At 36.1% G+C, this 27,905-nt stretch overlaps 1 protein-coding gene across 2 annotated transcripts; it reads right to left on the bottom strand.

The window, feature by feature from the left end:
• Positions 1-159: 159 nt before the first annotated feature.
• Positions 160-2,940, bottom strand: LOC116106590 (short-chain dehydrogenase TIC 32, chloroplastic-like). 2 transcript variants are annotated; one of them, XM_031392962.1, is made up of 8 exons: positions 2,416-2,940; positions 2,080-2,311; positions 1,764-1,843; positions 1,533-1,689; positions 1,294-1,375; positions 1,086-1,173; positions 956-1,002; positions 160-862 (listed from the first exon to the last, which is right to left on the bottom strand). In XM_031392962.1, exons 1-8 carry the CDS (start codon positions 2,537-2,539, stop codon positions 659-661), a joined length of 1,014 nt encoding a protein of 337 aa, XP_031248822.1. In that variant the 5' UTR covers positions 2,540-2,940; the 3' UTR covers positions 160-658. The 2 variants fall into 2 exon arrangements, with proteins under 2 accessions (XP_031248822.1, XP_031248820.1); XM_031392960.1 differs by having other exon boundaries at positions 1,086-1,176; positions 2,416-2,939.
• Between the last annotated feature and the right edge of the window lie 24,965 nt (positions 2,941-27,905).

Genomic DNA, 27,905 nt, shown 5'->3' on the forward strand with positions numbered 1-27,905 from the left:
GCTTTTGTAAGTATTATTGTTGATTAACGGACAACTGAGAGAGTCAAATTTACGACTTACGAGTCTTCATTAATTTTGCATTGATGGATTAACGGATGGTCTTTGCAAAAACATTAATTAAATTAATAATATATATTAATTAATTAAATAAACACGTACGAGTAATGATATTGAAATTTTCTTTCCTTAAACGCATGTTTCCCTCCCACCACCAAACTTGCTGGCGCATGTTAGTAGGGCCGCCCACAGCATTACCACAAAGATACTCTTCTAAAATCAACCACCACATGCCACGAACCCACCTCCCCCATGTTCTTAATAAACAAAACCGATCATCATATTAACAATCTGGATTAGGGTTTCCACATCAACAAAACTCTAACTCCATAATCATTGTATAATTATATATATAATCAAGTTCATATCTCAGAACTTGCCTAACTTCTACCAACACATGAAACCACCTATATTTTTAAGCTGTTTATCTAATTAATTAATTATCTCTTATCTTCATTACTAATTATACTCATCTAAATATTTGTATACATTTGTGTTTATCTATACTATATAAGTATATATATATTTCTGATCTCCCTTCCTTGATCATGTACAACTAAGACTTCAGTCTCTCTCGTAGTTTCTAAATTTAATTATCTTTTTAAATCCAAGGCTTTGCGTTGATATCAAGGACTTCTTTAGGGTCTGTAGAAACCAAAAGTTCAGAGATGGCCCATAATCTTGCAGCTTCATTTGAGTTGGATCCCAATTTTGACGTCCAAGCTTCGTTGCAATCCGCAAAATACTTTCCAGAAACATCTTCAAGTCTCGGATGAACAGAAACATAACAGGTCGTAGCAGCAGCCTACAATTACAACAATACACCAAATATTTTAGATATTCATTAACAACACAGAATCAAAAAGAAAAGAAATTAACACTTTGTAAATTTAATTACCTGAGGAATGGTCTTCAAAAGCTTTGAGGTCAAGAAGAATACAAGATCTGCATAATAATTAATTAATTAATTAAGATGAGAGATTAAAGAAATCATCAATTTCATATAATAATAATAATAATATATTGACCTGTGAGAAAGCCTTCTCGTTCTCTAGTAAGACGGGTTCTCACGATCCCAGGATGAACACAATTCACAGTCACGTTGGCATCCGTTTGCTGCTGCATTATTAACAAACATATAATTATTAATACAATAGTCCTCAAGAAAATCAAAGGGAAAACAACAAAATTCGCTTTTTAAATAAATAAAATAAAGAAAAAAAATCCCACGTATACCTTGAGTCTCTGAGCAAGCTCCTTGGTGTGCAAAACGTTAGCGAGCTTCGAGAGAGCATAAGCACGTGTCGCATCGTAATGACTGGAGACAAGGGAGTAAAAAAATTCAATTAAAAAAATAAAAAATAAACAAACAGAAACCAGAAACAAATAAAGTCAAATCCCCCTATCATTTATTTCATGATCAGTCCAAGTAAATAATTAAAGACCTCCTGATCCTGTTTGCTTTCTAACTTTACCTTTTGTTTCGCGATATCTGTGCGAGATATCGGATCATATCGCCGGCGAACCAAGTGTGGATGCTGGATGATACATTCACTATTCTGCCTTGAACGCCCGTCTCTTTTGCAGTTTCAATCATCTTCTTTAGTAAGAGTTTAGTCAGTAAAAAATGACCTGAAAATTCATCAAAATATCAGCCATAATTCACCAAATAATTTTAATACATTTGATTTTGTATAATTAATTACCTAGATAATTAGTAGCAAAGGTCATCTCGATTCCATCTTCAGATATTGCATGCTCGTGTGCAAACTTGCCAGCGTTGTTTCTAGATCAACCAATAAAAAAGAAATTTAAAAAATGTTTAATTTAAATTAAATATGTTAATTATCAAATGACAATGAGTTCTTTTGTGTAAGGTTGTTGCGTTTGGTTGGTGAAAACTTTAAGCAAACAACAAAAAATGAAAGTAGCGAGTTATTGGATTTTCTCGGCAACCAAACAGAATAAAAATGGACAGATAATGAATGAAAGAGAACGCAAAACGGAAGTTTGGATGCTTACATGAGGAGATTGAGAGGTAACTTGAGAGACTCGAACTCTGAAACGAAGTTTCTAACGGACTTGAGAGAGCTAAGATCAAGAGCCATAACAACAATCTCCGAATCGGGACACTCGGACGTGATACGCGCCTTGGCCTCCTCAGCAGCTTTGAGACTCCGAGCCGGTAGCACCAGTCTCGCGCGTCGCTTGGCCAACACCCGAGCCGTCTCGGCTCCTATCCCTGACGTGGCACCTAGTTCAAACAGAAAAAAAAACCAAAAAATCAGTCCTCTCAGTCGATCATCAAGATTGATCATATTTCATATATATAAGCCCTTAAAGTAAAGGTAAAGTTACCGGTAATGATGACGGTAATGGATCGCAAATCAGGACAGTTTTCGGTGACTTCCTCGGCGGTGGACTTAGAGCCGTAGCCACTGGCGCCAGCTGCGCCGATAAGGTACTTCACAGTGTCGAGCATCTTCGATTCTTCTTTGTTTACAGTTGAAGAATCTCTGGCTACTGAGCGATTGACTTAGTTGACTACTGAAGAAAAAGGAATCAAATAACAAACGTGTTGTCGTAGATACTGAGAGAGAGCTAAGAAAACAGGCAATTAAAAGAGTTTGTTTGTTTGTCAGATTTTGCTGCCAAAGCCGCTTTGCATTAAAGAGAGACTGTAAAATATGGCGATACTGTAGTCTGTAGTAACAGCTATGGCTTTGCTTGGGAAAGCTGAAAAGCTAATAATAATCAATGAAAGACTGAAAATGTGGTTAAGAGCTAAAGGAAAAGAGAAGGTTGGGAGGAGATTTTATAATGGCGATTGGTGGCCAAGATTAATCAATTAAGTGAGAGAAAAGGTTTAGAGGATTAGATATTTGGCTTTGATTGATCAAGATTAAACTTATGTGCATGATTCATGATTAAGGGGGATTTTCATTTTTTAATGCTAATTCGGTCTAATCCATTTCGAAATAATCGGCAATTCATCGCCTTTATTTTCTAGTCAAATGCCCATATCTTTGACCCTTAATCACTAATGACACAATGCTTACGTTTTAATTTAAATTAAAAGTTTACATTGTAAGCAATACATATCAACAATAATAAATCAAAAAAGGGGAATCTAAGTACATACCTATTATGCCTGAAAAAGTAGGGTTGATGCTACTCCATGGGCGGTTAGAGTTTAGATAGGTTTTGCAGCCATTCAGACGCAGTCACATCCCATGCTGACGTGAGCGGCATGCTCCTACCAGTGTAGTAGGTATGTGCCAGATTGACAAAAGGCTGAAAAAGGTCCACGTGTCCAATCCCTATACAAATCGAGGAAATCACTCGAGCAGGTAAGCAACGGAACACAAAAAAAGATTTGCATGACAATCTGACCCACTTAAAGATTCAGTAATCAACTAATCATTACCTCAATTTATCCCACTATAAATAGAGGGCTCCTCTCCCGTTTGTGAGATTAACTAATTTTTCTCTGAAATAGCATACATTCTCTCTCTTTCTCTCTCTCTCGTGTATTCACTTGTATTCTCTAAGCTATAAATCAGTTCGCTAGACGCAACCTGATCTCATATATTAATACAATATCAGTGGATGTAGGATTCGCTTGTTTAAGCATCCGAATCACTTTAAACATTGTTCTTCATCCTTTACTTAATCCAATATCCCCATATATACATGTGTCTTCTAAGTCAACTCAGCATTTCCTACGTGTAATTAGTTGATGGCAAAATTAAGCATCAACAATACCTTTCGGTGAAGAATAACAGACTTTCTTATAAACTATTGATCTTGTTTTTCTATCTTATAGTTTGGTTCTATGTAATGTTTTAGGTTCTCTGTAACTTCTTTTGCATAGAAAAAGAAGAGTTTATATAAACAGTGATTACTGGTTATCACTAACAAATTGGGAAAGTAATTATTATTGAGAATTATCTATTTAGTGAAATGCCATATAAAAATAATATGGTTTATTAAAAATAAATGCACACTCCGTCCAACTCGAAGAACAATTGTATTTGTTATGCCCAAAACCAGTACTGGCATAAGCTTAATTCATGTAGAACAAACCAATTCAGAATTTAGGAGGTTTTCTACCGTTTGGATGCAGCACGTCCCGCAAGGACGAGAGGGAAAAGTCATCGCAGTGATGCAGGTGAACGCCACCTTATAAGTTTGTTAGGAATTGTCCACATGTGAAGTCCTACTCGTATTAAGGATATCCTCGTACAGACAACATATGAAAAGCGGGTTAGGATTGTAACACACCACTGCATACACGTAGATTCATATTTACCAGCTTGAATCCTCCGACTATAACATAAGGGGCTCTCCTCTATTTTATAGGATTGGCTCATCCACCGCCAAAACATACTACTCTCTCTCTCCTCTCTCTCTCCTTTATTTTACTTTTTCTATTAGTTCAGCTTGCCGAGTGCGACTTGATTGTAATCAACCATTATATAATCACACGATCCGCCTTAGAACATCCAAACCACTTTAAATTTGTACCTGCTCACTCTCTCTTTTACACTTCCATATCACTGTGATGTCAAGTCCCTTTACACTTCACACTCGTGAAGATTGTGGTCAAAATCAAGCATCAAAGTTTATAAATCTTATGAAGCAAATGACAAAGGATTCATGTAACAAAATGAGTTTACATTGTGTGCAAAATAATAAAAAAACTTTACAGCTTATGCCATAAAAATTGAGTATGTACTCACTCCAGTCCAAGCCTGGTTATATAGTCTCCTTTTCATTTCTTTTTTTGGTAAAAAGGGTATATTTAAGAAGATAAGAACTCAACCACCAAGGAGGTGTCTAGGGGAGTGTGGTTAGGTTGCCTGGACATGGCCCAAGGACCAACAAAAAACAATAAAAAGAGCCAGGATTTACAATCCCTATGAACCAACAAGCTAGTCTTGATAAGCAACACATAAGCATATCAGCATCACAAAATAGGGGCAGATATTGATAAAGTGGGCTTGGGTAGAACTCACTCCCAAAAGTAGTTCAAGGAGAGGGAGCCCAACCATTAACATACACCGTAATAGCCACCTATTGGGGCGGTGTGAGACAAATTCAACTCTAACACCCTTTTCGCGCTCAGCGTGCAAGACAAAGTCCAAACCCATCATCGCCCCAACCAAAGGGGGAGAGAAACAAATATGGCTCTAATTCCATGATAAAATTTAAGGTTTCCTAACTCCTCACCTAATAGGCCTTATTGGGTGAGGAGTCAAGCCACCTCAATTCTACAGCATGATATCAGAGCTAGCCTAGTTGAGCTGAGTGCTTGACTAGCGGGTGAAGAGTTGAACCCACAACTACCTCCTTAGGGCATGATCCAACATATATAGGCTTGACTGTAAGGGGGATGGTTGGAGTCCAACACCGACTAAGCATGCTTAAGTCTATGGTTTATAAGAAGAGAATCCTTCTATTCAATAAGACCTTATTGGTGAGGAGTCAACCCACCTCAATTCTATCACTATTGTAATCTATACACCAAAGACCACCACCAAAAGCCCAATACATACAAAAAGAACAGTAGACATTGCACAATTATATTATTTAATCTTATTAAGCAAACGACATATGATCATGTAACAAAATGAGTTTACATTGTGCAAATGCAATAAAAAATTGAGTATATCCTTGTTGATTCTTGATTTTGACACCAACGACTTGCACATGCAAAGTGCTAAGAGAGTTTTTAGAAATTATATGTAATGGCTCCGTGAGATTTGAATATGTGGCTGAGATATATATGTTTGTAGAAACATAAATAAAGATTGGCAAGAAGGTTTTTATAGTGGTTTCGAGAGTTAAAGCAAATCCTACATCCCTGTTATTTTATTATTCTCTGACTATTTCTATATATTACCATAAGGCATACAAAGATGGAGAATACTTGTTTATAGAGAGAAATAATGAAGCTCAAATATTTGTCTAGCTCTCTTTCTGCCCAACCTCTCGTTTTGTGAAGAGTGGTGTCAATGATGCATCTTTGATGTCATGTAATGAGTATTTTTGCAAGTTGCCTTGACACATGGAGAGCTCTCATTCATCCTATATTAAAAATGAGATAGGGTTGATATAAATATCTCTGAGGCGTATGAGCTTGACAACTAGTACACTTCGTTTTTTAGGCACTTGTTGAGCTGACATCAAGGTGATTTTTCAGGCATACCAGAACCCCCCAGTTTTGCAGTACATAATTGCACTTCAAAAACCATGTCTTAAATCTGAATGGTTGTCACAACTATGCTGCAGTCTCGAACTGAAGAGCTCGAACTATGCTTGGCGTAATAGGTGCTAAGAGCTAGGACTGTGATCTGAGAGATTGGAGCGATCCAAAGCTGAGCACGATCTGATAACTGACATGAAATATCCAGTAATAAATTCCAAAGGGTGCTAACGTCAGAAGTCCAAACGCACTTGTTTAGAGGCCTTAACGGATAAGCCAACTAAAACATCATAACTTTTAATTCGAAGAGTTTTGGGAACCCATAAGATTCCACAGAAAGCTTGCTCTAAGCTCATACATCGTGGCAACTGAGGACCAAGTTAGGGCCATTTTCAGGGCCAAAATCCACCATTTCAGCATGTTTCGGATGTTTTGAGTTTTCTTATGTGTTTTTTCTAACGTTGGCAACTGGTAGCTATCTGAGAACTGAGAACTAATCGTGATTAGAACTGAGAATACAACTTGAGGCTGTTCACAATCTCAAATTGAGAACTGATCTGATTTGAGAGCTAGAGCTGATCCGATTTGATAGGAGCTCAACCTGAGAGTCTGAGACATGCGATCTAACGATCTGATGCACACGACTCAAGTAAACGAATGAGCTTATGAGCTCAATTAGAGAGCATAAGGAAACTTATCAGAGAGCATAAAGAGCTCGATCTGAGATCATAAAGACTCGATTTGAGAGCATAAGAGAGCTCATCTGAGAACTTGAGAGTTTTTTACGATCTGAGAGTTGAGAGCTCTTTGCGATTCTAGAGTTTAAGGAGTTCAATCATCAAACAAAAGTAGTTCGATCGGAAAGCATGAAGCTCGATCTGAGAACACAAGAGTTGGATCAGACGCGAAGCTTGATCTGAGAAACTCGGATCAGCGATCTAGAGCTGAAAGCGCGATCTGGCCGCTTGGAAACACTTCTAATTTCTGAACGCATGATCTCAACGATCTTGAGAGTGCGATCTGCGATTTGACCACACGATTGAGAGCTCTGATGCATGCGATCTACGATTTAACCACGTGATCCAAACTTTGATGTGTACGTCTCTATCTGACACAGCGATCTGAGAGCTCTGATGCTTGAGATTTACGATCTACCCATGCGATCGGAGGGCTCTGATGTGTGCGTCTGTAATCTGGCCATACGATATAGAACTCTGATGCATGCGATATGCAGTCTGGCCACACGATTAGAGAACTCTTATGCGTGCGATCTGCATTTGACCACACGATCCGAGAACTCTGATGTGTGCGATTTGTGATCTAACAACGCGATCTGATGGCTTTGATGCATGCGATCTATAACTGGCCATGCGATCGGAGAACCTCGATCGTGCGGTCTGCGATCTGGCCACCGATTGGAGAACTCTGATATGTGCGATCTGCGATCTAACCACGCAACCCAAGAACTCGAATCATCTCTTACAGATCTGACCACGCTACCGAGAACTTTGATGTGTATGATCTGTGATCTACCACGCGATCCGAGAACTCTGATGCATGAGATTTGCGATCTAACCACGTGATCGGAGGGCTTTGATACGTGTGATCTGCAATTTGGCCATGGGCGATCGAGAAACTCTGATGTGTGCGATATGCAATCTAGCCATGTGATTGGAGAACTCTGATGCGTGCAATCTGCGATTTGACCACACGATTCGAGAACTTTGATGTGTTGCAATATGTGATCTAACCACGCGATCTAAGGCTCTAATCATGCGATCGTCATTTGACCACACGATTCAAGAAACTCTAATGTTGTGCGATAGTGATCTAACCACGCATCTAAGGGCTTTGATGTGTGCGATCTGCAATCTGGCACGTGATCGGAGAATTCTGATGTGTGCGATCTGCGATCTGACCATGCCATCGGAGTGCTGGACGCAGGTTCGAGACCTGCATGGCTACCAAACTATTGATGCTTGATTTTTACACCAACGACTCGCAGTGCAAGTGCTAAGAGAGTCTTAGAAATTACACTGATGGTCCATAAGATTTGAATATGTGCTGAGATTATATCTGTTGCAAAACATAAATAAAAGATTGGCAAGAGATGTTTTATAGTGTTCGGATGCTTAAGCAAATCTACATCCACTGTTATTTTATTATTCTCCGACTATTTCTTATGATATTGTCTGTAGGCATACAAAGATGGAGAAATATTTTGTTTACAGAGAAAATATGAAGCTCAATGTTTGTCTACTCTCAGCTGCCCGCGTCTCTTTTTCGTGAAAAGAGGTATCAATTTATCCACCTTTGAGGTCACCGTAATGAATGGTTTTGGCAAGTTGTTTTGATACATAGAAGACTCTCATTTGTCTTTCTCAAAATAGATAAGTTGGTATAAAATATCTCTGAGATGGTATGGACTTACAGTTAGTACATTTTGTTTTTAGCACTTGTTAACTGACATCAAGGTGACATCAGGTGATTTTTAGGCAATCAATACTATATAGCTCAACTCCAGTCCAAGCTCTGGTTATATAGTCGCCGTTTTCGTTTCTTGAGGTAGTGTAAACTAAAGCCATTATCTTCATCCAAAGTAATTACCGTAGCGGTCAAAGATTTATTTTTTTCTTAACAATGCAGTCATCCAAATATTCAACGGATGAGAACTGAAAGGAGCGGGGATCTGTGATTTTTTATTTCCAGCTTCGAAGACTTATATAAACGGTCAAATTATGGTTGAAAATAAAATATATTGTTAAAAATAAAGTAGGCATACGTATTGGAATGTAAAAATCGGTCAAATAATATGCTTAACAGTCACTATCATCAACGAATTTATTATCAGAAGATAAGTTTGAGAAGCAACCGTTAAGAGAATATAAGATATATTTAGAAGAGAGTGTAGTTGAAGTTTCCTTATCTTGAGGATTAATAATCAATGGAATAAGTTAATCATTTGAAGAATCCTTTATAATATATATAGCAGGTGAATGTATGGCTCTATCATTTGATATTTCTATTGTCAAAGTTATAAATTTGTATTGGTTGTGAATATAATTAAAAGATGACCTCAGAATAGTCTCAGTCACATCGTTCCTGGCCTTTTAAATGGTGGCCAGGGAATTTTAGCTAATTGTGCTTGACTTGATTTTTCTCTCTTTCATTGGCATTGAGATATTTCGCAAGAGAAGAAAATGGGAAGAGCCCGTGTTGTGCTAAAGTGGGTTTGTATAGGTCCATGAGTGTCCAGAAGATGCTTTGCTCGTTAACTATATCGAGTTCATGGTGAAGGCCACTGAGAAATCTGCCTAAAAATGCTGGTAATACTAATATATATCTAAAGAATATTACTAGTATGTATATATGTTAATTCATTCAGTTTTATTGGTCAGATTTTGATTGTTTGATTTGTTTGTGTAAGGCTACTTAGATGTGGGAAGAGTTCAGGCTGAGATGGATGATATCTGCGACCTGATATTAAAAGAGGAAACATTTCACAGATGAGGAGGAACTTATCATCAAGCTTCATTCTCTTCTGGAAATCGTTTGGTCTCTCTTGCTAAAGGCTCCAGGTCGAACCGACAATGAGATTAAAAAAACTACTGATTCTCATCTGACAAAAGAGTGGAAAAAGATGAAGAAGTCAACCAAAACATCAAAGCGGTGAAGAAAAGGACCAGTCTACAACTGAAAAGAAACTCAAGAAGAAGAACGAGGAGAAAACGCCTGCCAACGAAAGACAATACAAGACCAAAGTGTATCTACCCAAGGCTGTTAGGTTTCTCCATACTTCCATGCAATCAGTAACATGGGTTTTGAGAACGTGGCAAGTGATCATCGTCATTATCTGCCTTGGAGAGATAAATTATTAACAGCATGATCCAGAAGTTGCGTTGAATGATTCTCCACTCCATGCTGGCCTCCCTCTTATAGAGAAGAAGAAGAAGCTAAACAACGCTCACATGGACGAAGAATGCTACAGTTTGACTGATAATAAGCATTGCGATAATTCATTTCTAAACTTTCTTGTGGATTTCTTGAAGAGTATGATCAGGATGATCTGCTCCTCAATTAAGTAATCTGATGTCAACTTGATCGATTTAAGTCCTTTTCGATCTGTTTGATTGTTATGTCTCTAGTGATTGATGAATGTTTGAAATTGTAAATCTTTGCGTTGAGTTTCCTGGTCAATAGAAGTAGCCACCAGCATATTCTAGTGGCAATTAATATTATCTACCAACCATTTTGTATCAGTGTTCATAACTAAAGAATAATAAGTTGGTCTGTCACGTCAGTTTTGTCAGATGGCTTTCTTACTTTGCATTCCTTTCTTAGCTATTAGGGTGGACTGATCTAACGTGTGTAGTTATTTCTTATATTATTTGATTTTATGTTTTATATTCAATAATATAAATTTTGATAATCTCATATTACATAGTTGTTACTGTTAACAATATAAAGGTGATCTGATTACCTTCATTTTCTAGGTATTATAAGATTATCAAAGTAATCTTATATTTGTTACAATTTCATCCCTTATTAATAAAAATTTTGATAATAATTGATATATCATTTCATTTTACCCTTGTTTAATTAAGGTTTTGGACAATAATGTCCTTATTTTTAAACAAATTTAAACCACCATCACCACCCGCCACCACTGTCGACAACGGGACACCACCCACGAACCACCGTCGAAAGTCATCGGAGTCCTAAAATGATCGAGAGTCGTTGGGAGGCTCCGAGAGGCTTAATAGGTCGTTTCTAGCTATATTGATAGCCGGAAACAGGATCTTGCAGTTAATGGTCATGGACCTGGCCATTAACGTTAGATCTCGCCCGAATCTGGCCGCTAATGGCCAAGGATCTGGCAAGAAATGGCCATAATAGATCTGGCCTCATATGGCCGTTTTCGGCCATCAATATGGCTAGAAACTACCATATCGGAGCCTTGCGATCACGATGAGCTACTCACGGCGACTTCCAATAGTGGTTTACGGTGGCACAGGCGGTGGCAAGGGTGGGGGTGGTGGTGATTTTTTCATAATTAGAGTTTTATATAGTTGGGGTGTTTTAGCTAAATCTGCAATATTGGGGGTTAAAAAATTATTAAAAATTAATAATAAAATATATTATATTAATATTTAAAAGAGGGCATTTATAATTTAAATAATATCCCCACAATTTATTCCCTCTAACCAAACATATTAATAATACATACACTCTAACCAAACATATTAATATAACATACCCTCTAACCAAAATATTATAAATAACATACCCACCAACAACCAAACACATTTTTTTAAAGATTCCTAGTAATCTTCAAGGTAGTATAAGATTCCATAATCTAACATTCTAGTAATCCAACATTCCATAAACCAAACACACACCCTTAATGGCGATTGTTGTCTACGTAATCTTCGAAGATCCAGAATAAAATATAATATTGATCTAGGGGTGAGTGATCCCACAAGAACTGTGTATTACTCAAAGATTCCGAGTTCCAGTCGTTCTTTGATTGTATAAAAGGGTAACTACTAAAACTGTTATTTATCAATAATTTCAAAGCCTCGAAAATTAGTTGAGGTGCGTATACCTAAGCTGATACCATAATCATTAAAAAAAAAATCTTGAATTTATAATCCTTAACATTAATTTAATGAAATATAATTCTGTGAGGGAGAAAAGAATCTGTTTAGTTGATAATATTTATAACCATTTGACTATTTGAGCATCAGAAATTCCGGAATATCCGCATCTAAACACGCTAATAAATGTGAACCGTTGCTAGACATCTTTGACAAAGCTCAATAAGTGTGAATGTGTTCAATGGCCAGCACAGAAAACAAATGAAGGCTGCTGTCTGCTGAGCAAGAAGTAGAAATTCAATTCCATATCTAAAATAAAATTTGAGATACAGAATATGAACTTGTGACATTCCAAGTCTGACATTTGATCACCATTTGTTGAAATTTCGCAGTTTTTTGGGGCAAAATACAAAGATGATTTCTTACTGATACTAAATATTTACATAAGTGATAAAAGGAAACAAATAGGTTAATTTGGGTTTAGAAGGGCACAAACACCCCAGAAAGATTTCCTAGCCAGACGATGTAATTTATGATTCTCGCTCCGTGTCATAACAACATGCTCAAATGTGCCTCTGAGCAATCCCTTGATTGATCGACAGACATCCATGGTAACCTGCCTGCCCCTTTGAACAGGACCAAAGATAATCCTTCCCCAGCCACCCCCAACATTAGCAAGGCCTGTTTATCTTCTTTCTCTTCCACCTCTAAATCTTTGTCAACATCATCATCACTCAGAGTCATAATAAACTGATTTACTAACTCATGTCGCCTATCTGCTTCGGCTTGTAATTAATAGATCCTCTTTAAGTACCACCGATAGATATCAAAATTAAGCACGACGATCTTCTGTACTAATGAAACCTATTAATTATTTCAGTACACTGGGTAATTAAGCTAAGAGGAATACAGAGTGTTTGAGATGTACCATAGTCGATTTCAAGATCTCTGGATTTCTTTAGCATTTTCCTCCTTCAAATTCAAATTTCATACCATCAGCGGCCAGGTTCCTGTCCCAATCATTAGATAAATGATTGAGAAAAACCTTTTTTTTTACGAGGTGAATGCACTTAGATCATTCACTCCCACAAGTTGATTTGATTCTTCTCTATGAACCTAATATAATTCTGCAGACATCACCCCTAGAACTCAAATCATTGCCCCCACGATAACACCGTCATCAGGGCTCATCAGCATGGTCAATCAGGGCTCGTATGATTTTTTTAGTCATCATCAAAAAAGAAAATATATAGACAAATCAGAAGGTGTTCACACAATTCCATTCTGCAGCAAAGGACTCTTGTGTTGACTAGATGACATGGCAAAAATAGCAGGTTCGATTGGTTTCGTAGAGAATCTTATTGATACTTGACTATATTAGAAATAGAAACTTAATTGTTAATAACCCAATTCACAAATTTAAGAACAGCACTCAAGACTACTAACCTAGGTCTTTGTCCACGTCTGAAAGCAACAAAGCAAAATTTCTCGTCTTCAAATCCACCGTAAAGGCTTACCCTTCGTGTGCTACAAAACAATCACAAATAGCCTCTATTATTTAAAATTCTAGTTGAAATGCGGTGCCAAAATAGCTAAAATTGCTTGTACCCCTGTCAAGTACGTTGACACTAGTGGGGATAAGACTACTTAGCAATTAACCTCTATGTAAACAAGCAAATGGGTTAACAGGATAAGAAAGAAACCAATTCCTAGTTCACACTCAAAATCTGCACTACAGCTACTCCAGGTAAAATAAGATTCTTGCAGGGGAACCATGCAAAAAGTGGGTCAAGGAGAACCTTAGATGCACGCTGTGATGTTGTCCTCTGTAACGCTACGAAATGACAGTATTTCCCGAATTCACCAATGGCAACGTCCATCATGAGGACACTGCAACAAGAAATACAATATTTGACAAGAAAACTGGGTAGAAGAAGGAATAAGAGGTGAGGAAACTTAGTGGTATATTAGCATGACACACAGGAGAAAACAAGAAAATATTTCCGTACTCACAGGAGCAACTAATGCCCACCACTCTGAGAGTTGCGACCTCGTTCGAATTTTTGTTGTTTACACCTTTAATTTACGAGCTTCAGATTTCCGGCTTTTCTAGGAAATGATGAAAAGGATGAATTGAGAATTGGAGAAAAAAAGAAAAAGTAAAATCATAAAATGACAAACACAGACACCTCTCTGTGACAATGTTGAATAGGCTCCTAATGAAGCTGCCTCACCCTTTTCTCCTCCATATATATGAGACCGCATTTGAGATTGATACTAAATCCCGGTGGTGTACCCGTTCAACTAAAACCTGTCCAGCATTTGATGATACGAAATCAAAGGAAACATTTTAGACTGAAATTGCCAATATAAAAAACTTTGCAAATAATAACAGATTGACGAGCAATTCTATAAATCAGTATTTATCAAATGTAAAGATTGTGTGTTTTTTTCATGCATAGCATTAAGTAGAAATATATAATCATCAGAATCCCTCCTCATGCCCAATTATAAAGTGAAACATGAACTTATTGATAAGCCAGGAACAGAACCAAAACATCCCTGTAAGATCCCAAAGTTGGCGAACTATAGTAATTCGCTCCTTCAGCGACGGTATCTCCCCAAGCACGTAACTTAACCCCATTGCCAAGAATCAATATTAATTAGCACCAGCCAAAGCACATACGATAAAGCACATTACACTGGTTTGAAAAATACTTTATCAAATAAAAAAACATGTTATCAAAAATTCATGCAAAGCCAAAATCTAACAATTTCAGGCAAATTTACAAAGAATCCTAAGATCAACTTACTTACACAGCATTACAAGGTCATGTCCCTCTCGACTTTTTGATATCTTACTTAGCGCTTGAATGCTATCGTAGCTATGAATAGAGGCAAATTCTCAGGCCTAAAACAATTACGAAATGAGTTAAATCATAATCGATTACATTACTTGATACATAAGTTTTTGGTTTAAAATAATGATAATAATAATCAAAATACATACAATCTAGTAATACTGGAGTAAACGAACATCTACTTTTTAATCACATATGATACAGCCAGTAATATAACTTAAATGCCTCACCATTCAACTGCTTGAAAGGATGTCGGACATGTGAACATTTAACGATTTGTCAGGAGTCAAAAGTCTTGAATGAATGCCAAACTAGTTAAACTATGTACAAGTTCAAATATGTAAATCCAAACACAACCATTGTATAATGAGGTTCTGTAGGATTCATGAATTCGACATTCCACAATCCTATAGTCATTTAATTGAACTATTGCACTGCGACTGGCAGAGAGCAATTACTAAATTGACCACTATCAAGTAATTTCTAATCGGTTATCAAATGAATAGTAAAATATTCAGATTGACAATTACCTTGTGTAAGGCTCTGACCTGCACGCTGCATTGATTGGGATGGTTCAACTATATTCACTTTTTCCAAAGAGCGAGGCCAAACTTCTCGCAATGCCCTGACAATATTTCATTCAGTTATATAAAAGTCCGCTACAATAAAAAAGTCAAACACCATCCCACATCTCAATCACCAAAAACCATTAGTATGCAATCAAACTGAGCTGTTACCAGAAAGCTGAACCAGTGCCAGCACCAAATCTAGTACTCTTGCAGGTGAGAAGCCTGGTAACCTCCTTCGAACCTGAAAACCCAAATTATTTACAAATTCAATACAATCTTCTCATCAAAACCTCTATTCTTCAGATGGTTTGCCAAAAAAATGTCGCCCATTGCTTCCACTACTATATTATTGATAAAGCTAATATAAAGAATACAAAAAATTACCCACAAATTTAAATATTAATACCTCGAGAGAACTCTATAACAAGAGAATAAACGGCAGGCATTCTTGAAGCAACATAGCAATACTCTCATCGTCCCTGTACTTAAACCAATGTCTCCTAAGCGCTCTTGATCTTCCACCTCTTTGATTGCTCCATGGACTTAAAAGGTCTTCAAAACGCTCCTTTGAAGAGGACTCTGTTAGCATCCGATTCACACCCTTTATTTCGCTCATGATCTGACAACCTCAACACTTTCCTCTCATGTGTGGCTCATCTTGCTCTACACATAATTTATCAAAAGAAACATTAATTCATTTGTCTATATTTTTTAAAACAAATTACGTGTATGATAGATAGTTACTCAGTAGCTAACCTCGGATGTATCTTTTGATTGCACGGCGGAGACGGACGGGGACGATGGCAGCGCTCCGATTGTTTGGGCGCGGAGCGGAAGGTCTCCGGATTGAAGATTTCTGGGTTGTTTCAGGGATTAGACTAGCCATTTTCTGGTGCCGTTGGTGTGCTGATCCGACTCAAAAGTGTGTCAAGTTTTGAAAGCTCTCTTAGGGTTTATGGGGAAAATAAGGTTTAGGACTTCTGGGCACATAATGGCCTTCAAAAGCCCATTTCACAAATTAATGGGCTTCATAGGCCCATCATTTACCGAGCCATTTACTAACAATACAGAACAAGTTCCCTTTATTAGAACACACGAACACATTATCATCGTCTTCTATATTAAAAAGAAAATCATTTTATAACAGCAAGTGGATTGTCGTCCATTCAACAATTAGTATTAAATTACCTATAACAATCATTTTTTAATTAGTATTATAGTTAATTTATAAGATATTGTTAAGGGTCCATTTTGTACGGCTTTGTTCGACCAAGATTTATAGAAAGAGTTTATGAAAATATGTATTTATAAAAAAAAAAAAAATTATGTTAATTATTTGGTTTGAAAAATGTAAAGAACTTTCTTATATTAATTTACCCGATTAGATAGATCAGTAGGATTTTAATTTTTGCTTAGGCTATGGTTACTGTTAAGGTTACCTGCATATTTCTATTTGTTTCTATCACCTAAATTAGAGATGTTCAAAACCGATTAACCGATTTTTCAAATTGAACCGATTTTTCGTTCAGGAAAATTGACCAAAACCAAACACGATTAGGAAAAACCGGTTTTTCGGTTAACTAGAAAAACAATTACTTATTATTTTGATTTTTCCCTAATTTAAAAAACGTTTTTATATTTTATTCTTTTTATAATAAATTGGTTTTTATTTTTTTATTTTTTATTTTTTATTTTTATAATAAACTGGTATAAAACCGGTTTTGGTTTACCAATTCCCATAATCTGATAAATCGGTAACCGAACCAGAAAACCATTTTTTGTATTTATTTAACTGAAACCGAACCGATTTTCCGAATAATCGAAAAACTTAGTTCAGTTTGATTTCTGCATTTTTTAACACCTCTACCCAAAATGCTCAGCAGCAACTTCACATTCACTTGAGATAAAGGCCAAACATTTGGATCGGAAAATGGCAAACGGCAACCGTCTCAAATGCTAATGTGATATATATATATATATATGAGAGTAAAACATCTCTATAGTGATACTTTACATAAGAATAAACTCTATATAGTCATAAAAATTATAGTCCTATTGGAATAGTTATAAATAGAATAAACTCTACTTGTAAAAGTTATAATTTTTCTAATTCTCCCTTAAGGAAAGTTGCATCTACATAGTAATAATTATCTGTATTAATTACAAAAAAATATATGTTTAATGTAAAATTAAAGGTTTAAATATAAAATATTTATTTAATTGTTTGGGACAATGATTTATGCTTTAGAGTTATTTCAAATCTTTACCTTACGAGTACATATAGCTCGTTAGTATGGATACCTTCTTGTAGAAGCTAAAATATTTTTAATTTCTCAACATGTTTAGAGCTTCATGGCACAAGACTTTTGTATTTCCGTACTATTATCCTTAAGATTATTTCATTCTCTTCTTGTCCAATTGCAATAATGATTTCTCTTCTTTTGGTTAAAACATACACGATTTGTTGCTCATTTGATAATTGAAAAAGACTCAATATCCATTCAATTAGTGTAGTGAAGTTGTCAAACTAATCACTCAATTCTATATGACCTTATTCTCATCATCCACTTCATTTGTAACTTGCATTTCATTGACATTAATGTCCTAATTTTTAGCGCTTAAGACCATTGACAATTGTCTATGGCTTCACATCAATTGACCATGCATCAACTGCATTTACAATTCCATCAATGCCACTTATTTTTTCCTAGTTCTAAGAAACGATCTTTTATCTGTTTCAAAAGTAGGCAATTACTAAAATATGAATTGAAATCCTAATTTACTAAATATGAATTGCAATCCTATACTGTACTACTAAAAACTGATTATAAATCAGAAGTCAAACTATAATTTTTGTAACTATACCTCCATTAAATTATATCTCCTTATAGTATAAAATTAGTTAGTCTCACCATTATGATTTAAAAGGTTATATATATTATATATTATATACAAGGATGTTGGATTATTAGAAAGATAGATTACCTTGAGATTACTGGGATCTTTAGGAAATGTGTTTGGTTATGGTGGGTATGTATATTAATATATTTGGTTGGGAGGAATAAATTGGTGGATATGTTATTTAAATACTGAATTGTCTTCTAATTAAATATTATTATTATTTGGATTATTATAACCCCCTCCCCCCCCATTTAAAACATGCAAAAACAACTACAAATAAAGTTTAGAAAATCAACAAAGCACCCCCTAACCCACCAGCCATTCCGGCCACTGACAACCACCGCAGGCTGTTGAACCATCGTCACAGTCACAAAATTAAACCTAATACCTAGTTAGCGGTAAGCGGGTCGAAGTCCACAGAGACAAGACTAACAACCTAATGTTTTTGAGTAGCGGAAATGAAAGTGGCATTGATTAATGAAACTAAATAGACTAATGCAAATAATGAAAAGTGAAATTAAAACTAATAAAGACTTTATATAAAAATGTTGCCGTTACAGTTTTGGTTCGACACGAGACGATCCACAATTCTTCTCCACCCTCTTACGATCCCCTAACAGACAAGGCAGGTAAATCAATGAAATGGCCTCCCGACACTCTAGGTATAATCATATTATCTCACTCGATCACTCAAGTTCTTTGGTTAAAGACTATCATTACGCCGATAAACGCTACAAGACATACCACTAGTTGGTATGCGATTAACAAATACAATTTGTCAACACTATCATTCCAATCAACCAACTTCACAAAACGCAACAATAGTAGAATTAAATTAAATCCGAACACAACTCAATTACAATCGATGCGAGTAATGAAAAGCAATATTCATTATTAATTATTTCAAACCAACGTTTATCTCCAGCAGTTCTATGAAAAACTTAATCATAATGAACAACAATATTCATCACAAGTTGCTCAATTCATATTAAAGTATCGACAAACATGAAACGAAAACAAATATAATCTGAAGCACAATACTACCAATGTCCTATAATCGGCTCATCCAACTAGTCGAGAGCTGATGAGGAGAGTCGTGGAGTCAATCTCGATCTCGCCTATGCCGTAACAGACACTCGGAACTTAGCGTTATGGTGATGATGACGGAGGCTGAACGGTGGAAACGAAGCTTACCATGGCGGAAATGAGGTAACCGATAGCGATATTCGAAGAAGGGCGAAAACGACCAACAGCAACCCGGAATACGAACAACCGCACTTCGCCGAAAAACGTTATTTTTCCAACAGTCTTCCGGAAAACGGTGGCGGAAATGGATCCGAAAATACCGATGAAAAGCTCTGGTGATAGGAGTTCAGATCAGGTCTTGGGGAGCCGAAACGTCACCGGAAACAGCCAAACTGGCTTGGAAGACGAAACGTCATGGTGGTGACGAAGAGTTGCGGTGTCGTGATGGTTCCACGATGGTGATCCAGACGATGGAGAGACGACGATCTGTGCACGGGAAGCTGAACCGTCGCCGGAGGTCACCGAAAGGAAGATGAAGCTTCGGCGGAAAAGATGGATGAACGCGCCTCCTGATCTGCGACTTTTCGTTTTCTTTTTATAGAACAAAATGCAAAATATCACTTTTGTCCTGCATAATTGAAAAGTGACAAATCAACCTTATAAATATGATACGTTTACCCCCTATGACGTTTACCCCCAAACAGCATAAATGAGACAAAATCACCCCTAATCCATAAACCACAACCTAATTATACTCATATCATTTCCAAAATCTTCCAAACACGTTAAATTCATAAGAAAATTTATGAACGATTTTCGTGAATAATATATGATTCTTTAATTGTCTCAAAATACTTCAATTTAATCACACATGGTATTTTTATCATCAAAATAAGTCACTTTCATGACCTAACACAGGCCCCGGCATCTAGCAACCTAACAGCGCACGGAGGCAGGAATGGCCTCCATCTGCCGTATGGCAATTTCCAACTAGAGATCTAGTCGAAATGGCCAGACTTGACGACGGCCAGATCCATTGATCTGGCAATCAACGCTAGATCGATGGCTATTGACGACCATGCATATCGGCGCACGACGACGACCATTTTCCGACCTTTTATGCACCATTCCGACCGGGGCCACGGCAAATGTTACCGGCGGCGGTTGCTAAGGGTGGTGGCTTGGGGTGGTTGTAATTTTTTTTTAATTCAAGGGCGTATTTTGTCCAAAAGTTAATATTGGGGGTGAAATAGTAAAAGCTTATATTCATGTAAATAAATTTTAAAATAAAAAGCATTATTGTCCTAATTTATTAATAATGGATAGAATTGTAACAAAAAAATAAAACTCTGGTAATCTAAAATACCTAAAAAAATAGAGGTAATAGATTACCTCAAATATTACCAATAGTAACATCAGTATCTTATATTATTTGATACCAAATATGGTAATCAGATAAAAGATATATAGATGACTATATATATATAATATATTGCATGTGCATGTGCATGTGAGGTTTGGGCCGTTTGGGCCCCAAAGAAAATTAATAAATGGTCAATGGTCATATTGCTTGCAGAGAAGCTCTTAACTCTGAAAACGGTGACTAGGGTTTCTCTGTAACTGGCGGCTTTTTGTAAGTATTATTGTTGATTAACGACAACTGAGAGGAGTCAAATTTACGAGTCTCATTAATTTTGCATTGTGGATTAATGATGGTCTTTGCAAAAAACATAATTAAATTATAATATTATTAATTAATTAATTAAAACACGTACGAGTAATGAATTGAAATTTTCTTTCCTAAACGCATGTTCCCTCCCACCACCAAACTTGCTGGCGCATGTAGTAGGGCCGCCCACAGCATTACCACAAAGATCTCTTCTAAAATACCACCACATGCCACGAACCCACCTCCCCCAGTTCTTAATAAACAAAACCGATCATCATATTAACAATCTGATTAGGGTTTCCACATCAACAAAAACTCTAACTCCATAATCATGTGATATTATATATATAATCAGTTCATATCTCACAACTTGCCTAACTTCTACAACACCTCAAACCACGTATTTTTTAAGCTTGTTTATCTATTAATTAATTATCTCTCTATCTTCATTATAATTATACTCATCTAAATTTTGTATGCATTGTGTTATCTATACTATATAAGTATATATATTTCTGATCTCCCTTCCTTGATCATGTACAACTAAGACTTCATTCTCTCTCGTAGTTCTATTTAAATGTCTTTTTAAATCCAAGGCTTTGCGTTGATATCAGAGACTTCTTAGGGTCTGTAGAAACCAAAAGTTCAGAGATGGCCATAATCTTGCAGCTTCATTTGAGTTGATCCCAATTTTGACGTCCAAGCTTCGTTGCAATCCGCAAAATACTTTCCAGAAAACACTTCAAGTCTCGGATGAACAGCAACATAACGGTCGTAGCAGCAGCCTACAATTACAACAATACACCAAATATTTTAGATATTCATTAACAACACAGAATCAAAAAGAAAAGAAATTAACACTTTGTAAATTTAATTACCTGAGGAATGGTCTTCAAGCTTTGAGGTCAAGAAGAATACAGATCTGCATAATAATTAATTAATTAAAGAATGAGAGATTAAAGAGAATCATCAATTTCATATAATAATGATAATATTTGACCTGTGAGAAAGCCTTCTCGTTCTCTAGTGAGACGGGTTCTCACGATCCCGGTGACACAATTCACAGTCACGTTTGGCATCCATTTGCTGCTGCATATTAACAAACATATAAGAATTAATCAACAATCCTCAAGAAATCACAGGAAAACAACAAAATTCGCTTTTTAAATAACAAAATAAAGAAAAAAAAATCCCACGTATACCTTGATTCTCTGAGCAAGCTCCTTGTGTGCAAAAACGTTAGCGAGCTTCGAGAGAGCATAAGCAGTGTCCATCGTAATGACTGGAGACACGGAGGTTAAAAATTTCAATAAAAAAAAAAACAAACAACAGAAACCAGAAAAAAAGTCAATCCCCCCTATCATTTATTTCATATCAGTCCAAGTAAATAATTAAAGACCTCCTGATCCTATTTGCTTTCTACCTTCTTTTTGTTTCGCGATATCTTTTCGAGATCTAATAAGTGTGGTCCTCTGATTTAGGTGAACTGGGCATATTATTGTGCTGCTTTCACGTTCTTACCTTCTCCATATATATATATATATATATATATATCTGTGTGTGTGTGTGTGCGCGCGCGCGTGCGCGTTCATGGAACCTTAAATTAATATAGATTACGTATATATTTCTTGCTTTAATTAGTTAATTTATAAATCATATTCTGCATGAAAGAATTAACTTTATTAATTTGTATGCATGCTAACAATTAATTAACATTGGATCTTGTACCGAAAATATATTGATGCCCACATCAAAATAATCAACCAATGCAAATTAACAAGAATCTAATTATGGCATTTGGGCATATCCATGGTTATTTTCATTAGAATATATTGTACAACATCGATTTTTAGTTAGTGGGGTCAATTAAAAGCTCAAGTCCAAAATCTTATAATTTAAGCTTTTAAAACAATTTCTAATAACCCAATAAAATTCAAATCATAAACCCATGAAAAGTCATCAAATGAAGCTTTAAACATCAAGCAATTAACCAATATATCAAAATTTAACCAAATCTCAAAATCTCTACAACTTAGGGTTTCATCAATTCTTTAAACCCAATTTATCAAACCTAACTTAAAACAACAATTAATTAATTCATATCTCAACCTAAATAAGACTAAATCAAAACCCACATCAAAATCTAGGAATTTCATTTTCTCATTTCAAACTCATTTATTAAACTCAACAAAAATCCATAACTTATGATTTTTCATCAATTAAGAAAGATAAAAGAAGAGATTTTTAAGCAAAATAATAATAATAATAATAAAAGAGTATCGTCTTGCCTTGTGATCTTCAAATAAGTAGGTTTTCTTGTTTAATCCAACTAAAGGAAGAAGAAAGTATGAGAGAAGATGAGAGGCAATGAAGAAGACAAAAGAAGAGAGAAAATGTGAAAATTTGTTAATTAATACAAATTTTTGTGGGGTCAATATAAATTTAGGTAAAGTATAAACTTTTTTTTTTATTTTTTTTCAAACTTTGAATGGGTTCAAGTGAACCCATATCTAATACGTTAGCTACGTCCCTCAACATGTCATTTCAAATATATAGGTTTACATTTACTTAAGATATTTTTATTGATGGTTTATTGACTCTAAATGTTATTATAGTAGAAATATTGATGTTTTATTGACTCTTATTCTAGTTGAAATCCTGACATTTAATTTGTCAACCGCTTTTTGGATTGATAAAGGGAAACAAGAATGTCAAATTTAGTAGGTTGAATTGAGATTCGTACTACGTATCCTTAGTGAGCTGAATTGAGGTTGTCAAATCTTGTATAATGGTCTAAGAAAGCATGCTCAATTCTTTAATTATGATGTAATCGTTGATTATGTTGTTTAGAAAAGTCAGAATAATTTATAGAGTGAACGATGAAGAGATAATTAGTAGTTACTTCTTTATGGACTATTAAATTAATTCCATGCGATAATTATTATTTCATTTACAAAATAATAAAAATGAACAGCTTACCTATATTTCCAGTAGAGTCCAAAAAGAAGGATTTCCCAGTTCCCACTGCAAAGGTAACTGAAAGAGATGCTTTCATAGAATACAAACAGCTCCCAATTTTTTCAAAACTTTATTAAAAGAAAATAAGATCAGACTTCCATGAATATGATTCACAACTGATTGATAAATACAAAAGTCAAGAGGGCTGATTGCATGGCCAATTATGTGGTAAACAAGAAGCACCTTTTGTTAGATTTTTTTTAGAGGTCAGCCAAGTTGCCAGTCTTGTGGATTATATTATCGTTCAAATCTCAAACAACGTAACGAGTTACGAGACCAAGGATTCTGGAGCACGTTATATTTCCTGCATTATATTCTGCTCATGCGTATGCTGTTCACTTTTACTACTCCAATTTGCAACTTCATCCCAATCACTCCTCGTAATTTAATAAGTTCTTGTTATAATATAAATAATTACTTCTGGGTGATTGAGTGATTCGACAAGGGACTCTTGAGTTCGAGTCTCTCACCTGTTACTAATAAGGGTAACCATTAAAGCTTTTAGCTGGTCGATAGTTCTAGGGTTTTAGGAAATTATTTGAGATACATGTAAACTGATCCGACACTCACGATCATCACAAAAAAAAAAAAGGGTTCTTGTTCGTTGAGTTAATTCATATATTCAATAATTCAAAGTCTTGATGCTTGGTCAGTACAACAAAATAATGTAGATCGATCAAAATACTTTTAAGATCTGATTTACCTACTGTTGATCATATGGTTTAAAATATGTATATTTTAATTATTCATTGTTTTGGGAACACAATTGAATGTGTGGTCTAAATGATAGGGATTCTTCTCTTCCATTCACGAACAGTCTCCGTAGTGCCAGCAAACTCAAGAATCATAGTATAAATCTAAAACGTGGTAGCTCTTGGCCAAAAAAAATTTGAGGAACACTAGCTGGATTTAAAGCTTGCTCCAGTCCAAACTCAAGATACGATTGTATTTGTTATGCCCAAAAACCAGGGCTGACATAAGCTTAAATCAGTAGAAGTCAATCAGAATTTAGGAAGGTTTTCTGCCATTTGGATACAGCCATGTCCCGCAAGGACAAGAGGGGTAAGGTCATCGCCAGTGAGGCAGGTGAACGCCAAACTTATGAGTGACTAGGAATTGTCTACCTATTGAAGCCCTACGCGATTTAAGGATATCTCTCGTATAGACAACCAATAGGAAACGGGTTAGGAATTGTACCACACCTGCCCGCACGTAGATTCATAATTACCAGCTTGAATCCTTCGACTATAAATAGAGGGTTCTCCTCTATTTTATAGGATTGGCTCATCCACCGCACAAAACATACTCTCTCTCTCTCTCTCTCTCTCTATTTTTATTTTACTTTTTCTATTGTAGTTCAGCTCGCCGAGTGCGACTTGATTGTAATCAACCATTAATATAATCACAGTGGACATAGGATCTGCCTTAGAACATCCGAACCACTTTAAAAATTGCTACCTGCTCAATCTCTCTTTTTACACTTTCGTACCACGTGTGATTTCTAAGTCCGCCTAGCACTTCACATGCATGAATAGTTGGTGTCAAAATCAAGCATCAAAAGTATTATTATAATCTTATGAAGCAAACGACAACGGATTCATGTAACAAAATAAGTTTACATTGTGTGCAAAATAATAATAAACTTTACAGATTTTGTGCAATAAAAATTTGAGTATATAGCTCAACTCCAGTCCAAGCTCTGGTTATATAGTCATCCTTTTCGTTTCTTGTTTTAGGTAAAGAGGTGATATTATAAAGAATAAAGAATCAGACCACCAAGGAGGTTTCTTAGAGAGTTAGGTTTCCTGGACATGCCCAAGGACCAAACAAAAAACAATAAAAAGAAGCAAGGATTTACAATCCCTATGAACCAACAAGCTAGTCTTGATGAAGCATACACGTAAGCATATCAGCATCACAAAAACAGGGCAGATATTTGATAAAGTGGGCTTGGGTAGAACTCACTTCCAAAAGCTAGTTCAAGGGATGAGGGAGTCCAACCATTAACATACACCGTAATAGCCCACTATTGGGGTGATGTGAGACAAATTCAACTTTTAACACCCTTCTTCACACTCTGCGTGCAAGGCAAAGGTCCAAACCCATCATTGCCCCAACCAAAGAGGGGAGAGAGAAACAAACATGGCTCTAATTCCATGATAAAATTTAAGGTAGGTATGACTCCTCACCTAATAAGGCCTTATTGGGTGAGGAGTCAAATCCACCTCAAATTCTATCATGATATCAGAGCTAGGCCCAGTTGAGCTAAGTGTTTGACTAGCGAGTAAAGAGTTAGAGCCAGCAACTACCTCCATTAATAGGCATGACCCAACATATATAGGCTTGATTATAAAGGGGAGTATTGGAGTCCAACACCGACTAGACATGCTTAAGTCTACTGGTTTATAAGAGAGAGTAATTCTTCTATTCAATAAAACCTTATTGGATGAGGAGTCAGACCCACCTCAAATTCTATCACTATTGTAATCTATACACAAAGACCAACCACCAAAAGCCCAATACATACAAAAAGAATCAATAGGCATTGCACGGTTATATTATTATAATCTTATTAAGCAAACGACATATGATTCATGTAACAAAATGAGTTTACATTGTGCAAATGCAATAAAAATTTGAGTATATACTTATTGATGCTTGATTTTGACACCAACGACTCGCACTTGCAAAATGCTAAGAGAGTCTTAGAAATTACACGTGATGGATCCATGAGATTTGAATATGGTGCTGAGATTATATATGTTGCAGAAACATAAAAAAAAATATTGGCAAGAGAGGTTTTTATAGTGGTTCGGATGTTTAAAGTAAATCCTACATCCACTGTTATTTTATTATTCTCCAACTATTTCTATGATATTACCCGTAAGGCATAAAAAAATAGAGAAATACTTTGTTTACAGAGAGAAATAATGAAGCTCAAATGTTTGTCTACCTCTCATCTGCCCAGGTTCTCCTTTTTGTAAAGAGAGGTGTCAATTTATGCACCTTCGAAGTCAATGTAATGAGTGCTTTTGATAGTTATCTTGACACATGGAGAGCTCTCATTCATCCTTATCTTAAAATGAGATAGGGTTTATATAAAATATCTCTGAGGCAGTATGGGCTTGCAGCTAGTACACTTCATTTTTTAGACACTTGTTGAGCTGACATCAAGGTGATTTTTTACGCATAACAAAACCCCCCTAGTTTTTGGAGTACGTAATTGCACTTCAAAAACTTATGTCTTAGGTCTGAATGGTTGTCGTGCTATAGGCTGCAGTCTCGGACTGAAGAGCTCGAACTATGCNACGAAAAGCTTCTTCCGAGCTCTATGTCTTAGCAATGGGGAAACTTAGTTGGGGCCATTTTCGGGGCCAAAATCCACCGTTTCGGCATGTTTTGGGGCTGTTTTAAGTTTTCTACGTGTTTTTTTTTTTTTTTTTACGCTGGCATATGGTCACAATCTGATAACTGAGAACTAATTGCGATCTAAGAGCTGAGAACATGACCTGAGGTTGTTCGCAATCTCAGAGCTGAGAGTTGATCGTGATTTGAGAGCTAGGAGCTGATCGCAATCTGATAGAGGCTCGACTTAAGAGTCTGATGCACTCGATCTCAAGCAAACGAGCGAGCTTATGAGCTTAAGGAGCTCGATCAGAGAGTATAAAGAGCTTGATCTAAGATCATACGGAGCTCGATCATATAGCATAAGGAGCTTGATTTGAGATCATAAGGAGTTTGATCTAAGAGCACAAAGAGCTCGATCAAAGATCATAAAGAGCTCGATCAGATAGCATAAGGAGTTTGATCTGAGATCATAAAGAGCTCAATCTGAGATCATAAGGAGCTCGATCAGAGAGCATAAAGAGCTCAATCTGAGAGCATAAAGAGCTCAATCTAAGAGTCTGATGCATGCGATCTTAAGCAAACGAGCGAGCTTATGAGCTTAATCAGAGAGTATAAAGAGTTCGATCAGAGAGCATAAAGAGCTTGATCTAA

Source organism: Pistacia vera, unplaced genomic scaffold (assembly GCF_008641045.1).
Source record: "Pistacia vera cultivar Batoury unplaced genomic scaffold, PisVer_v2 Contig52, whole genome shotgun sequence".
Classification (NCBI taxonomy): Eukaryota; Viridiplantae; Streptophyta; class Magnoliopsida; order Sapindales; family Anacardiaceae; genus Pistacia; species Pistacia vera.

What these genes read in the sequence shown, in the direction of transcription:
- LOC116106590 (XM_031392960.1), bottom strand. Translation starts at nt 2,539, where the DNA reads ATGCTCGACACTGTGAAGTACCTTATCGGCGCAGCTGGCGCCAGTGGC. An exon ending in CATTACCGTCATCATTACCG is followed by an intron (nt 2,312 to 2,415) that starts GTAACTTTACCT and finishes TGTTTGAACTAG; the next exon opens with GTGCCACGTCAGGGATAGGA. An exon ending in TTACCTCTCAATCTCCTCAT is followed by an intron (nt 1,844 to 2,079) that starts GTAAGCATCCAA and finishes TGGTTGATCTAG; the next exon opens with AAACAACGCTGGCAAGTTTG.